General features: G+C 38.9%; 1 protein-coding gene across 1 annotated transcript in view; it reads left to right on the forward strand.

The window, feature by feature from the left end:
- Positions 1-11,474, forward strand: part of GPR37 (G protein-coupled receptor 37) — a gene marked incomplete at its 5' end in the record, with an annotated part of 15,088 nt that extends 3,614 nt beyond the window's left edge. Inside the window, one exon of the mRNA XM_008640981.2 lies at positions 7,081-11,474. Coding sequence (XP_008639203.1) covers positions 7,081-7,899 — 819 coding nt within the window. The remainder of the gene's footprint in view (positions 1-7,080) is intronic.
- Positions 11,475-12,180: the final 706 nt, after the last annotated feature.

A 12,180-nucleotide genomic window follows, 5' to 3' on the forward strand; every position in this document is an offset into this window, starting at 1 on the left:
CCTGCTGATGTGGAATCCTTTTGGTTTTGTTTAAAGCACACACGGTCTTTTGAACAATATAGTTCCAGTTTCCCTACTTACAGATTTATGCTGGGCCTTAATAGAAAGAAATATGAATGTAGACAAAATCTGTACTGTTACTGTGCTTCTAAACACTTTACAACTGTTTGTCACATGAAGTTGCATTGTTAATTTTTTTTATTTTGAGGCTGAAAGCCAATAATGAAGAGATTAAATAAATTGTTTAAGACCCAGAGCAACTTGCACAAGATGACAAATGGATTCTGTAAGGTAGGACTAGAAACCTCCTTTTGGGCTTTAGAAGGAAGTTTGCTTGAGTTGTTGGCATTTTGCTCTTGGAGGTTACACTAGGAGCTTTATGTGTTTGAGGGGGTCATTGGAAGCAGGCATCACATTCTATGCCAACATATTGAATCAAGCTACTTCTAGCCGAGTAAGGATTTAGAATTGAGGAATGGTCTAGCATGAGGGTTTGCAGAGGCTGATTTACCATCCTGTGCAGTCCAGCACAGAGCAGGAAGTTGCCCTGCATTCAGTGGTTGTAAACATAAGCCCCTCTGCCTTTCCCAGTAATTACTCAGTAATGAGTATTTTGGACCAAACCACTACACCCATACACCTCACAAAGAACAGAAGGACAAAGTTTGTGGTGTCCTCATCTGGACCATATCATGCATTTGGGACTGGTGTGATTCTGGAGCAGGTTGACAATAAAAGCCTTTGGAATCTGATGGCCAATTTCTGTGTGTGCTTTTGGCAGTGAATTTGTGGCATCACTCCTGTTTCTGGTGGGCAAGTTCCAGCTCAGGGAAGCTATCACAATTAGTATTCTTAGTGGAAAGCATTGATTTGGATTGAAATATGAATTACTGTCTTTCCCTGGAGCTGATCCTCCAGGGCAATTTGAGGTGAGGCTTTTTCCAATTTCTCTCTTTTACTTGACAGAGGTAAGTTAAAGCACAGAGAAAGTGGCCACTCTCTGCCTCTTCCAAAGCTGTCAGAAGAGATCCCTATTTTAAGTTTCACTTTAGGGAAGCAAATACATTTTTTATGGGAGTTTGTAAAAGCTGTGTATTATCTGTCTTTTCTGTGTCTTTTGATGTGCAGCATTTTCTTTGTGTCTCTGACTCTAGTCAGAGCTGTGCTCCTGAACCTCCAGTGAGTCCTCTGGGTTATAGGCAAAGACACTCAGAGATGTTTGCAGTTTCAAAGCTTCATCATGAGAGTTTTCTAGGGCAATGGCTACATGTATCTTTAACTGAGCAGAATATCTTCAGTGCTTATCACACAATGAACAATTATTTAAAACAAAAGTGTTACTATATCTCTGCCCTTTAGGTATTAATGGCATGATGATAATAGCTGCCATGTTGGTTGTTCTGTCAGTCTGTCTTTCCTCTGAAAATCCTGTCCTTAGGGTCTTCTAAGCTGTTGCTTTTGGCTAAACTTTGCCTGTGGCATTTCAGCATGGAAATGAATTTGTGTCAGAGTAGGTTTAAAATTGGGTCAGTAATATTTAAGTTACATATGTGCGGAGAGGAGAAGGCAGCATCTGTGATCCCAGCACCATTGACTCGGCTCTGAACACTGGCATGTCATTTCTCCATATGACAGCAAAAGGAGGAAGAAGCAGATTTCTAGCAGTAGTTCCATATTGTTAATATTAAGGATTAGTGCAGGAGTCCCTTGTGTAGTGTGATGAGAACTTGATCGCCAGAGGAGAATGACATTTGTTTCTTAAAAAACAAAAAAGAAAAAAAATTAAATTTACCTATATGGTAGCATGGTAGATTGCAAACAGGAAATGAACAAACATTAAATCCTTTTGTGTTTTGTGATATTTCCAACCCCTTGGATAAGCATGTGGTGTACTAATGAGTGTTTCCAGTGCCCTGGTAGTCTGTTGGCTTTCACTTCCAGCAGAACTCAAGAGCGGCGCATGGAAGTAGACTGATTCTGAGCAGTATATCTTGGCATATACAGAAGAATAAATATCACATGAAGCACGTGTGCTCTGTGTCTCCTTGATGTGAATGTTGATAGTACTACAAAGGAAACAGCAGTATTGTACCTGTTATTCCATGTGTGTAGGACCATCTCCATGGTAGTAGATTTCAGAATTACCATCTTGTCTTTTAGGTAAGTGATGTAGATTTTTATTTGGGATGCCTAAGGTAATTGCTAATGTCAGAGTGGTACCCTGGCCCCAGATCTTCTTAGCCAGTGAATTATTCTTGCCACATCACAGTAGTGTTTTCACTGAGTGACTTTTTCTATTTTAATGCATAAAGCCGTTAATGTTTAGTAGCACTTCTTGTAAGAAATACAGAGATATTTATTTATTTTTGTTCTTTCATAATAATGACTGTTTTTCTTTGGTTTGTTTTGGGTTGGTTTTGGGGGGGGGTTGGTTTTTTTGGGGGGGGAGTGGAGTGGGGCTTTTTAATTAAAGGAACAGAATCTAGATAAATATTACATAATTGTTTGCAATGGGGTGATCTTTTATTTTGCAGTAGACTGGTCTTATTACTGGGCTCTGTACTGTAAGTGTAGAGTAGCACAAAAAAAAAGTATTGCAATCTGTGCTAAATTTATTTATTTATCTTAGGCAAAACTTATAAATCTACAGGAGCCCCCCTGGTATGTTGCATTAGCATACTGAAAAGCTATGAAGTTTGATGTGCATGTAGAACAGCCATAAGAAAATTATAAACTATAATGGCTTGAGGAAAAAATTAGTTACTTATATGCTACAACAGGAATGGATATAAAGAGTCATATATAGAGGGTGTCACTGATAGCTCAGAGGTGGCTTAGATAGTAGTCATCAACCTCTTCTGTAGTTCAGCTTTCCCATTACAATGGGAAAATGTTTTGAATACCCATCTTGTGTTGTAACGAAGGAAGAGTGCCATGTAGTTTTGAGAAACTCTTTGCTATCAACATAAAATATATTGTCTTAGAAAATTCAGCTTCAGCTGGTAGAAGAATCCACTTCTTATAGCACCTTTATTTTATCTTGTTCAGTATTAACTTAGTCAACATTGTTTCCACTCACTTCTCCATCAGAATGGTCACTCTCATTTCCAGCCTGGAGTTGCTCTTAGCTAGTTGATTTCCATTCTGTTACATTCACTGTCCTTTGACTTAAGTCTCAAAATAGATTTCTTTGTAGATAGCAGTAATATCACTTCTTGCTCTTTGTCTTACTGGATGGAGTGACCCAACCTCTCTTTTATATTCACTTACAGCATTTGGTCTTCGTTGATCTTTTCACCCAAGTCCCCTTTTCTGATTTTGTTTCTGGTTTTCATTCCTGTTGACTAGAAATTAGTGGGAGAAAATTCAGTCTTATTTCCACAGCCATAACTCAGTGTAATACATCTATACTTCTCTGCTGGTCAGCCAGAGGCTCTGCTCCGGGAGGCCAGGGCCAAGAGCTGTGGGACCACAGCCAGGAGAAGAAGTAGGGCAGGCCAGGAAAGGCCTGGGAACATTTTGGTAATTGTTAGTTTGTGAAAGAGGAACTAATATGTTGGAAGGATGGACAGGAGAACTGATGCAATTATGCTGAGCATTTCATGAGTTTGCTGTTGTTCTCTGTGGCCTCAGTTCCCCAAATCAGTTTTGACACAGTTGACTAATAGCTGGTGAGCTAATGATCAAAGGCTTATGCAGTGTCTTGAAGGGGCATCACAGTGCCCACTCACCCTGTCAGTGCTTTTTAAAGAGCAACAGTATTTAAAGAGACTCTTTTGTAACAATGTCTTCCTCTGTGGGTGTATGCTGTAGCTGGTAATACCTTCAACAGCAGCTCTCTGCCCAGTGGTGTGGGTATCTTCTCAAAGCAGGAGTTCCTTCACCACTTCTTCAAAGCAGATTGATGGTCATTCAGTTAGAAATTTGGGGACTTTTCTGATTTCGTGTAGTAAGAGAAAGTTGTAAAATTCTGAATGTCTAGAGACTGCAGGAGAATCTTCAGAGGGACCATATGGAAATAAACCACGTAACTAAATGATGCTCAAAAACTACTGAGCCTGAGCTGCCCTTACCTTGCCTCATTTCTTGCCAGGTTGGTGGAATTAAGACTGCGACAGCATATCAGACACTCAGCTGTTACAAGAAGAGCAGCCTTGCACCATTTTTTGTTATTTTGTGCTTTACCTTCCCCCTGTCAAATTAACGATCTTAAGTCTGTAGTTATTTCAAGGCCATATAGCACGATAAAAGAAAACTTCTCTGAATTCTTTCACACTTTCAGCTTAACTCTTAGTATGACTGGTATGAAGAAGCACACCTAAACGGAAGTTGTGTGAACATGCAGAATGCATGTCTCAGTTCTCACCCATGTAGGTTTTGAGCAGCACCCATTGATTTTGCTGGCTAGTGCTCATAGTCTGCTGTGTGGGGTAAGTAATCCGACCCTGGAATTGCTCTACTGCATTTAAGCAAGTCAGCTGGAGTGAATCCATGATCATCTGCTTGAGTGTTCTTGTTTGTTTTTTGCAAGCTTTTCCAACACATCACTAACTCTGCTAATCTACAGAAAATAAGAAACTGTTGCCTGTTTCAGGGAGACACTGTCTTTGTTTAGCACGTTTCATCAGTAAATCCACAGGAGGGTTTTCAAAGCCGCCTTCCAGTATTCTTAGTTGTTTCCTCTTGCTCTATTTCCCTGTTTTAAGCCTCCAAGTTGTTGGTCAATTAATGTGACAGGAACCCCGTAGGTTATGTTTGTTCATGGCAGACATGTCTTCTTTCATTAGTCCAGCCCTAACAGTTGCAGAGTTTCAGTGTCTCGCCACTAAATGAAATGAAATGCTGAAGCAAAACAAGTGTGTGTGTTGTGGTGGGGGGAGACTCACATAAGAGCTGAAAGGGAAAATCTTAATGTACAAAAGATCAGGTTTTCTTCTGTTCTGCTGATTTTTATTTCAATCCCTATTAATTTCCAAATCTCAGTTATTTCCCTGTCTCTTATAATTGTATTGAGCTGAGTCCTGACCCTTTTGTTATTCATGTTGCATGTTAAGGCTAAAGGTTTTGCTGCCACTAAGAAATTTGAAGACTGCACACACATTTAAATGTTTTGGAAACAAAGTCACTAATCTTGAATTAAAAAATCTGACTCTCAGCTGTGATACAGGAATATCGTATTTCATTAGTGAAGTTTATCACTGTTCATTAAGATTTCCCTGTAATGATTTTTCTTTAAATTTATTTTTTCCTTAATTGTTTTTATTTTTTGCTGTATTTACCAAACTTTCTTTGTCAGACAATTTAACTTCCAAATCAATATGTTTGCCTATTAAAAATGTTTACAGTACTGCCTTGTCATTAATAAATATTTCTGCAAGTTAATTAGTAAGAGATTGCATCTTACTTATTGCATCTTTTAGGAAGCTGCTTCAAAGAATTCTCCAACCAAGCCAACATCTTACAGTTCTAAGCCCAAGTGCCTAATATTTTTGAGTAATAGTCAGTTTTAGCAATCTGATATGGCCATTAAATACTGAAGGCTGAAATTAATGATACATTTATAAAATTGTGCTACATATCTTTGCAGAACTTTTTTCAGAGATGCATAAACACTATTATTTCAATATTATGGTGGAATTCAGAAAGTATTTCTTAAAATCTGTCTATATGAAATTTAAATATAGCATTGCACATCAAATTTTGATAAGCAAAATTATAGTGAACTGCCTAATATTACTTTAGATTTCCCAGTTAATTGCACAGATATGGTTCGTTCATGATAAAAGTTAGCATTCTTTACATTTATTAGGAATATTATTTAACTTAGTTTTTTTTCTTCTGCATCAACATATTTTCAGCATAACATAAGTATTCAAACCCAAGAAAATAAGTGAATTAAAATTCAACAGGGCACTTAATCTTTCTCCAATTGAAGTTAATGGGCATCCTGCTTTAAATTTGAACTGAAGTTGAATTTATTGTTAATGGAATTAGGCCAAAATGTGTATAGTGTTCTTGCAAATTTCTTCTCGGAAATTGAATTATAAACAGGATAAAATGATAGGAAATGATGTTTCATGACAGCACAAGATTTCTGTTCATGCACAGAATAATGATTATTAAAGCTAGAGAATGTAAGCATTGCTCTGTACTTGTTCCTCACAGTATATAATTGACAGCTCTGTCTGATCCGTCTTTAAATCATTTAAAGAATGAAACTTCTTCCATTTCTCCTGGCCTACAGTACCCTCTTCCACAGAATGTTTCCTATGAAATTAAGTCTGGGTCTTGCTTGAATTTTTTCTAGATGGAATATTGACTATAGGTTATATAGAGCCTAACTACTATAGTGAAGGTTAATTTTGTACAGGCTCTGGAAGTCTGAGGATTTCAAATACAATTTCTTTGAATTCATGGTAGGGGATGACTTTATGTGCCTACATCCGATCAAAATTTCACTTAAAAGTCTAAGTCCGCAAAAGTAGTTGTTGGATCCTACTTAGTTCAGTAGGTGCCTAATCCTCAGGGTTTCTGAGTTTTGTAGATATGGAAGGTTTAATGTTTTGATCCCCTGCATGCATGATGAACTTTTACTGTGGTCATTAGTTTGTACTTCTGCTGAAGGAAGCCTCTCCTATCTCTCCCCTTTTGATTTAAAATTCCAAGCCCTGTGGTGGAACCAATCTTTCTGAAAAACACCCCGTAGAAAAAAAGTGAGGGAGGGAACAGTTTAGTTTAAAATTTTAGTCAATTCCTCTGTATTTTTTTTCCACTCAGTGTTGCACAGATGCTTGCTTGGATCTCCAGGAGAGGTTGACACCAAGCTGGAATAAGAATTTGTAGGCGAAAAAATAGAAGCATGTACTCTTTTTGGAATGCATGCTGGATGATAGCTCAGCAGAGGAAGCTAAGTTCTGTCTGTGATGCTTCTTTTGATGGTGCTCAGCACCCTGGTGTTCAACTGCTTCTCTTCCCCTCCACCCCTTTTTTCTCATTTTGTTTTCCCTTTTCTCCACTATGGTTTTTTTTTCCTCCCCCAGACAGCACCTGTATTAACCTGTTTCCTTTCCTCCTTCTCAGGTGGCCTCTCTGGGAGTCACCACATTCACACTGTGCGCTCTCTGCATTGACCGGTTTCGTGCGGCCACCAACGTGCAGATGTATTACGAGATGATCGAGAACTGCACCTCGACGACAGCCAAGCTGGCGGTCATCTGGGTGGGTGCCCTGCTGCTGGCGCTGCCCGAGGTGGTGCTGCGCCAGCTGGCCAGGGAGGAGCCCGAGTACAGCGGCAGCCCCCCCGGCGAGCGCTGCGTGGTGAAGATCTCCACGGCACTGCCCGACACCATCTACGTGCTGGCTCTCACTTACGATGGGGCACGGCTCTGGTGGTACTTTGGCTGCTATTTTTGTTTGCCTACCCTGTTCACTATTACCTGCTCCCTGGTGACAGCGAGGAAAATCAGGAGGGCAGAAAAAGCCTGCACAAGGGGGAACAAGCGACAAATTCAGCTAGAAAGTCAGATGAACTGCACGGTGGTGGCTTTGACCATTTTATATGGATTTTGCATCATTCCTGAAAACATTTGCAACATTGTGACTGCCTACATGTCCACAGGGGTCTCTCGACAGACTATGGACCTCCTCCATCTCATTAGTCAGTTCCTTTTGTTCTTTAAGTCCTGTGTTACCCCAGTTCTCCTGTTCTGTCTCTGTAAACCTTTCAGCCGGGCCTTTATGGAGTGTTGCTGTTGCTGCTGTGATGAGTGCATCCAGAAGTCTTCCACAGTGACGAGTGATGACAATGACAATGAGTACACCACAGAACTGGAGCTCTCCCCATTCAGTACCATCCGTCGCGAAATGTCGACTTTTGCCTCCGTGGGGACTCACTGTTAATTGACCTTAGGACTTTATTTCCTGTACCTTTCTCCTTTTTCTTTTTTTTACTTCATATTTTTCTTCTTGAAGCAAAATGCAGGAAAAAAAATTACTGCTAAAAACTACTTTTGAAACCAATCTGTATTAACAGTCATGCTTTGGAAAATAATTTGTTGGGTTACTAAAAAGAGAGAAAGAGAGAGAAGGAGAACCAGCACTCAATTTTAAATGATGAGATTTTGTATGGTGCTAGGATTTCATTGGTTGGGGAGGAGGATCCATATCAATCCACTTTTTAAAATTCTTTAGTATTTTTTTTGATAATCACTGTAAAATGATTATATAGACATTGTGGGCTTTGCAAGGTGTTTCATGTAAAAGATGTGGTGGAAAGTATTTGAAAGTAGTTTTAATCCAATTACTGTACACTATTTTGAGAGGACTTGGGCTTCAGAAAATTTATAAAGTAGCATAAAAATAAATGAGGTTTTATTCTTTAACTTGATTGTCAATCTGCATTTAACAAAGACATCTATGAGTAGTATTAAATTCCTTTAATAAGTAAAAAAATCTTTGCATATAATAATTTAGGTGGCCATATTTAATTAACATTTGGGTACTTACACTTGAAGGATATAATTACAGTGTTTAAGGAAGATGGTTATAATGGTATTAGGTTTGTAGGAATGGGCTTTTTTTAATGTGATATTTTGAAGGTTCAACGTGCCTCATTGAAAATTTTCTTCTTAACCTGCAGGTATACAAAATCTTCTGTTATTTTATACTTCTTACAAAGAAACACTCATTATCACTGAATTTTGTCTTGTGTGGTTTCAAAATCAAGATTCTTTCCAGAATTGGTTTTACATTGAGTTTATGTTCTCAGTCTCTGTATATATAGCTCCTACTGGCTTCAGTGAGAGTCTTACTGCAGAGAAAGGCATTTTTTTGCCAGAGGGTTGCTGACAATAAATGTGAGGGACTGAAACATGTGGAGAGTGAATTCCTTCTCTTTTAAAAGGTAAAAACACACTTGGACACTTGGGGCTTGACCCAGAGCCCGTGGCAGTCAATGGAAAGGTTTCCATCAATTTCAGAGAGCTTTGAATCAGACTGGCATCTCTTGTTTATTCTGGGATATGTATCATGAATATTAATCACAGGGGCTCTGTATACTGATTCAGAATCATGCTGCTCTCACAGAGACTGCTATTCACTAGCAGCTCACAGCTCTGAAGCTGGTTTTGAGAGCCACAGTGTGTTTTGCTGATGGCTTCTTGCTGTCCGCAGAGTTGTTAAAACGAGGATAATGTCAACACTGCCAGCAACAGTGTGATACAGTAAAATCTAAAGTTGTTATAAGCAAGCCAGGTTGGAGACTGGGAAGTGCCTATCCTTATCAGCAGAGCTTATTTCCCCACTCTTGGCTGAAGTAGACATTCTGTTCTTGGCAGGCCAGCTGGCTCATATTTACACTGGGCAGCAGGCTGAAGGGTAGACACGCTGAGGAGCTGAATTTTTTATAGATAGCTTGTATTTTAATACTAATTAAATAAATAATGCAGCTGTTTTCAGCAGAAGGAAAATCTCATGCATTCCTGAAAAGAAATTAGCAGTGAATGTAACTGATGTAGTCTTACCTTTGTCATGATACCTGCCTCTATTTATGTTAAAGAACTTGCTGTAACTTCTGGAAAGGACTCTATTTTTTGTTTGTAGATTCCAGACTTAGTATGTCTAATCTTGGTATCTGCTGGGGCAAGCAGTATTTCTTCTTTTTCTTTACCATTTTAACCTATGATAATTTCAACTGAAAAAAACAGTTGCAATTAATTAATATGCATATGAATCCAAACATATATGCACTTGAGTTCTTTTTCTGACTTTTGAGTCAGATATTGGGCCCTAGCAAGGCAGTCTACTTTAGCCACAGGCATTTGTTTCTGCTTAGAACTTGAGAAATTACCCTAAGTTTTAAAAATCCTATTTAATATGTTCAATCACTTCTGAAGATGGGAACTGTCCCTTCCTTATAAAACCTTTCATTGGCTTGACTTTGCTTGATTACATTCAATATAGTATGAAAGGGATTAAAGAGAAAGGATGAAAACAAAATCTTCCTCACTTTGGTGCCTGTGTTTCCTCAAATACATATTCCCATCTCTGCATTTTGATTTTTTACTATTCTTTTTTACGTGCCAATACTTATAAAGAATGGGATTAAAACTCCCTTTTTGTTCTTTGCTGAGAGAATTGTTTTCTTCGGCTGCCTTTTCTGTTACAGCAGGGGCTCAAGGATCTTGGAAAAGAATAGCAGGATGGGAGGAAGCACTTCAAAAGAAACAAATGAAAGAAATAGAGAATTTACTTGGGAATTTTAAATTATCACATTTTGCTATTTTAGGTGCAAGTTTGCACCAGGACACAAAATGTCCCCATGGCTTTGGCTATAAGGTGCTTCCAGGTTTCCACTCAACAATGGGCATGTGTCAGCTCTGCTAAATACTGTTGCTGGCTCCCAGGTTACATATTCTGTGTCCCAGAGAGGTGCAGTTTGCTTCTCCATGTAAACATTTCCACAATATGTGTATGGTAGTCCTGGAAAAAAAACCAAACAAACCAAGCCAAACAAAAATACCCAGCAAAACCAAACCAATAAAAAACCCAATAGCAACAACAAACCCACACCCAGCAAAAAAACCCACCCCCACATAAAAGATGTAGTAAGTCATTGAAGAAGATAGGATTTGAAGATCTAATGCTGTGTTTGTAAATACATCTTCCTACTTCTGTGGCAGAGCATTCTCCAGCCTTGTATTCAATGGGGCTTCTTTGTACCCTGTGTAACCTTGCCTTTGCTGCTGCTGAAAGAGCATTTTTCACAGCTATTTCTCTGCCTTGCCATGGATAACTGTAGCAATCTGACATGCAAGACACCCTTTTATTCTAATTTGTTCTTTAAATTGGGTAAATTAATACCACATTGGCAGATTTGTATTGTCACAGCCATTCAAGTGTCATGATAAATGATTCCTTATGTTAAAGATGCCGTACTGCCCTGCATTTCTTCCAGCTTTTGGGATTGATGCTTTGAACTCTTGAAATTTTCTTGTGTTTGCTTTTCTTACTTTCTTTAATATTCTTAGAAGCTGCTTCTGTCTGTTTTGAATCCAGTTCTGTCAAACATTTGTCTATTAACAAGAGGGCATTTGGTGACTGAAGATTTGCTTATTGCAAAGATTTAATTTTTTTATCTAAACTAGAGAAACTTGCAGAGCATGGTGATCAACATAGAAGAGTGATGGAATGGAAAAATCAGATTGTAAGGTAGGAAGACCTTATACCTCTCAGGTACATAAGCCTTTAATATGTTAGCACTAATTGTCCCAGCCCTGGTCCCATTGAGAAATTATAAACAATGAAACTCCAGTATGTATTTCAGTATCTCCAATGAAAACATTTCTTGACCTGTATCAAAATATAATTGTGTAGGCCAAAGTACAAATGGTAAATTATTGAGAAATCTCTTATTTTACCACTTCCAAGATAAATTCCTACATTCAACCTTAAATAAATCCTGCCCTTAAATGACATCTGTGACTTGCTCAGCTCCTGTTCTGTCATTGAGACTGTGACGTAAGCTTCCACAGCTGCTGCTCCAGCAGCTCTGGGAATGGCTCCTAAAGACACTGCAGATGTTTCCAAGCGTGTCCTACATCTCTTCATTAGGCTTGTCTCAGTTTGAGACAAGTTTAGGGGGAAATGTCCTGGAAGGAACATCTCCTCTACAGAAGGCAGGTTTCAGGACTCCCTCCCCCCACCAATATGAAAGGAATTTCTTGGAGGAAAGTGAAAAAAACTATTTAACAAACAAAGTACCAGCAGGGCACAGGAAAAATGAGTAACTGTTAAAATATTAACCTCCTCGATGCAGAGAAAGCTGGTGGATTCTGAGTTCTTTTCTGTAGCTGGCTCTGATGCCTTTTCCTGGTCTTAAAATCAAGAGTCAAACACAGTCAGAAGGGGAAAAGGGATTTTACCTTGGTATTTATTTTAAGGATCCTTAGGTGCACATGTCCAGATCAAATGCACCAAAATGCAGCCCGCAAAAAAATGCCCGCCCCAAAAGATCGGGTAAAACGTTATAGGTTTTACTAATTAGCATATCTATCAAAGGTTCCCCAATGAGAGGCTCGAGTGAGCCCCTCTCCCCAAGGAACCTTCTCCTGGATGGTTCTATCTTAGTTTACAGAATGTGTTCTGGAGAGGACCTTGGGGTCTGGGGCACACTGATCCCTA

The sequence above is a fragment of the Corvus brachyrhynchos genome, unplaced genomic scaffold (assembly GCF_000691975.1).
Source record: "Corvus brachyrhynchos isolate BGI_N302 unplaced genomic scaffold, ASM69197v1 scaffold29, whole genome shotgun sequence".
Taxonomy (NCBI): domain Eukaryota; kingdom Metazoa; phylum Chordata; class Aves; order Passeriformes; family Corvidae; genus Corvus; species Corvus brachyrhynchos.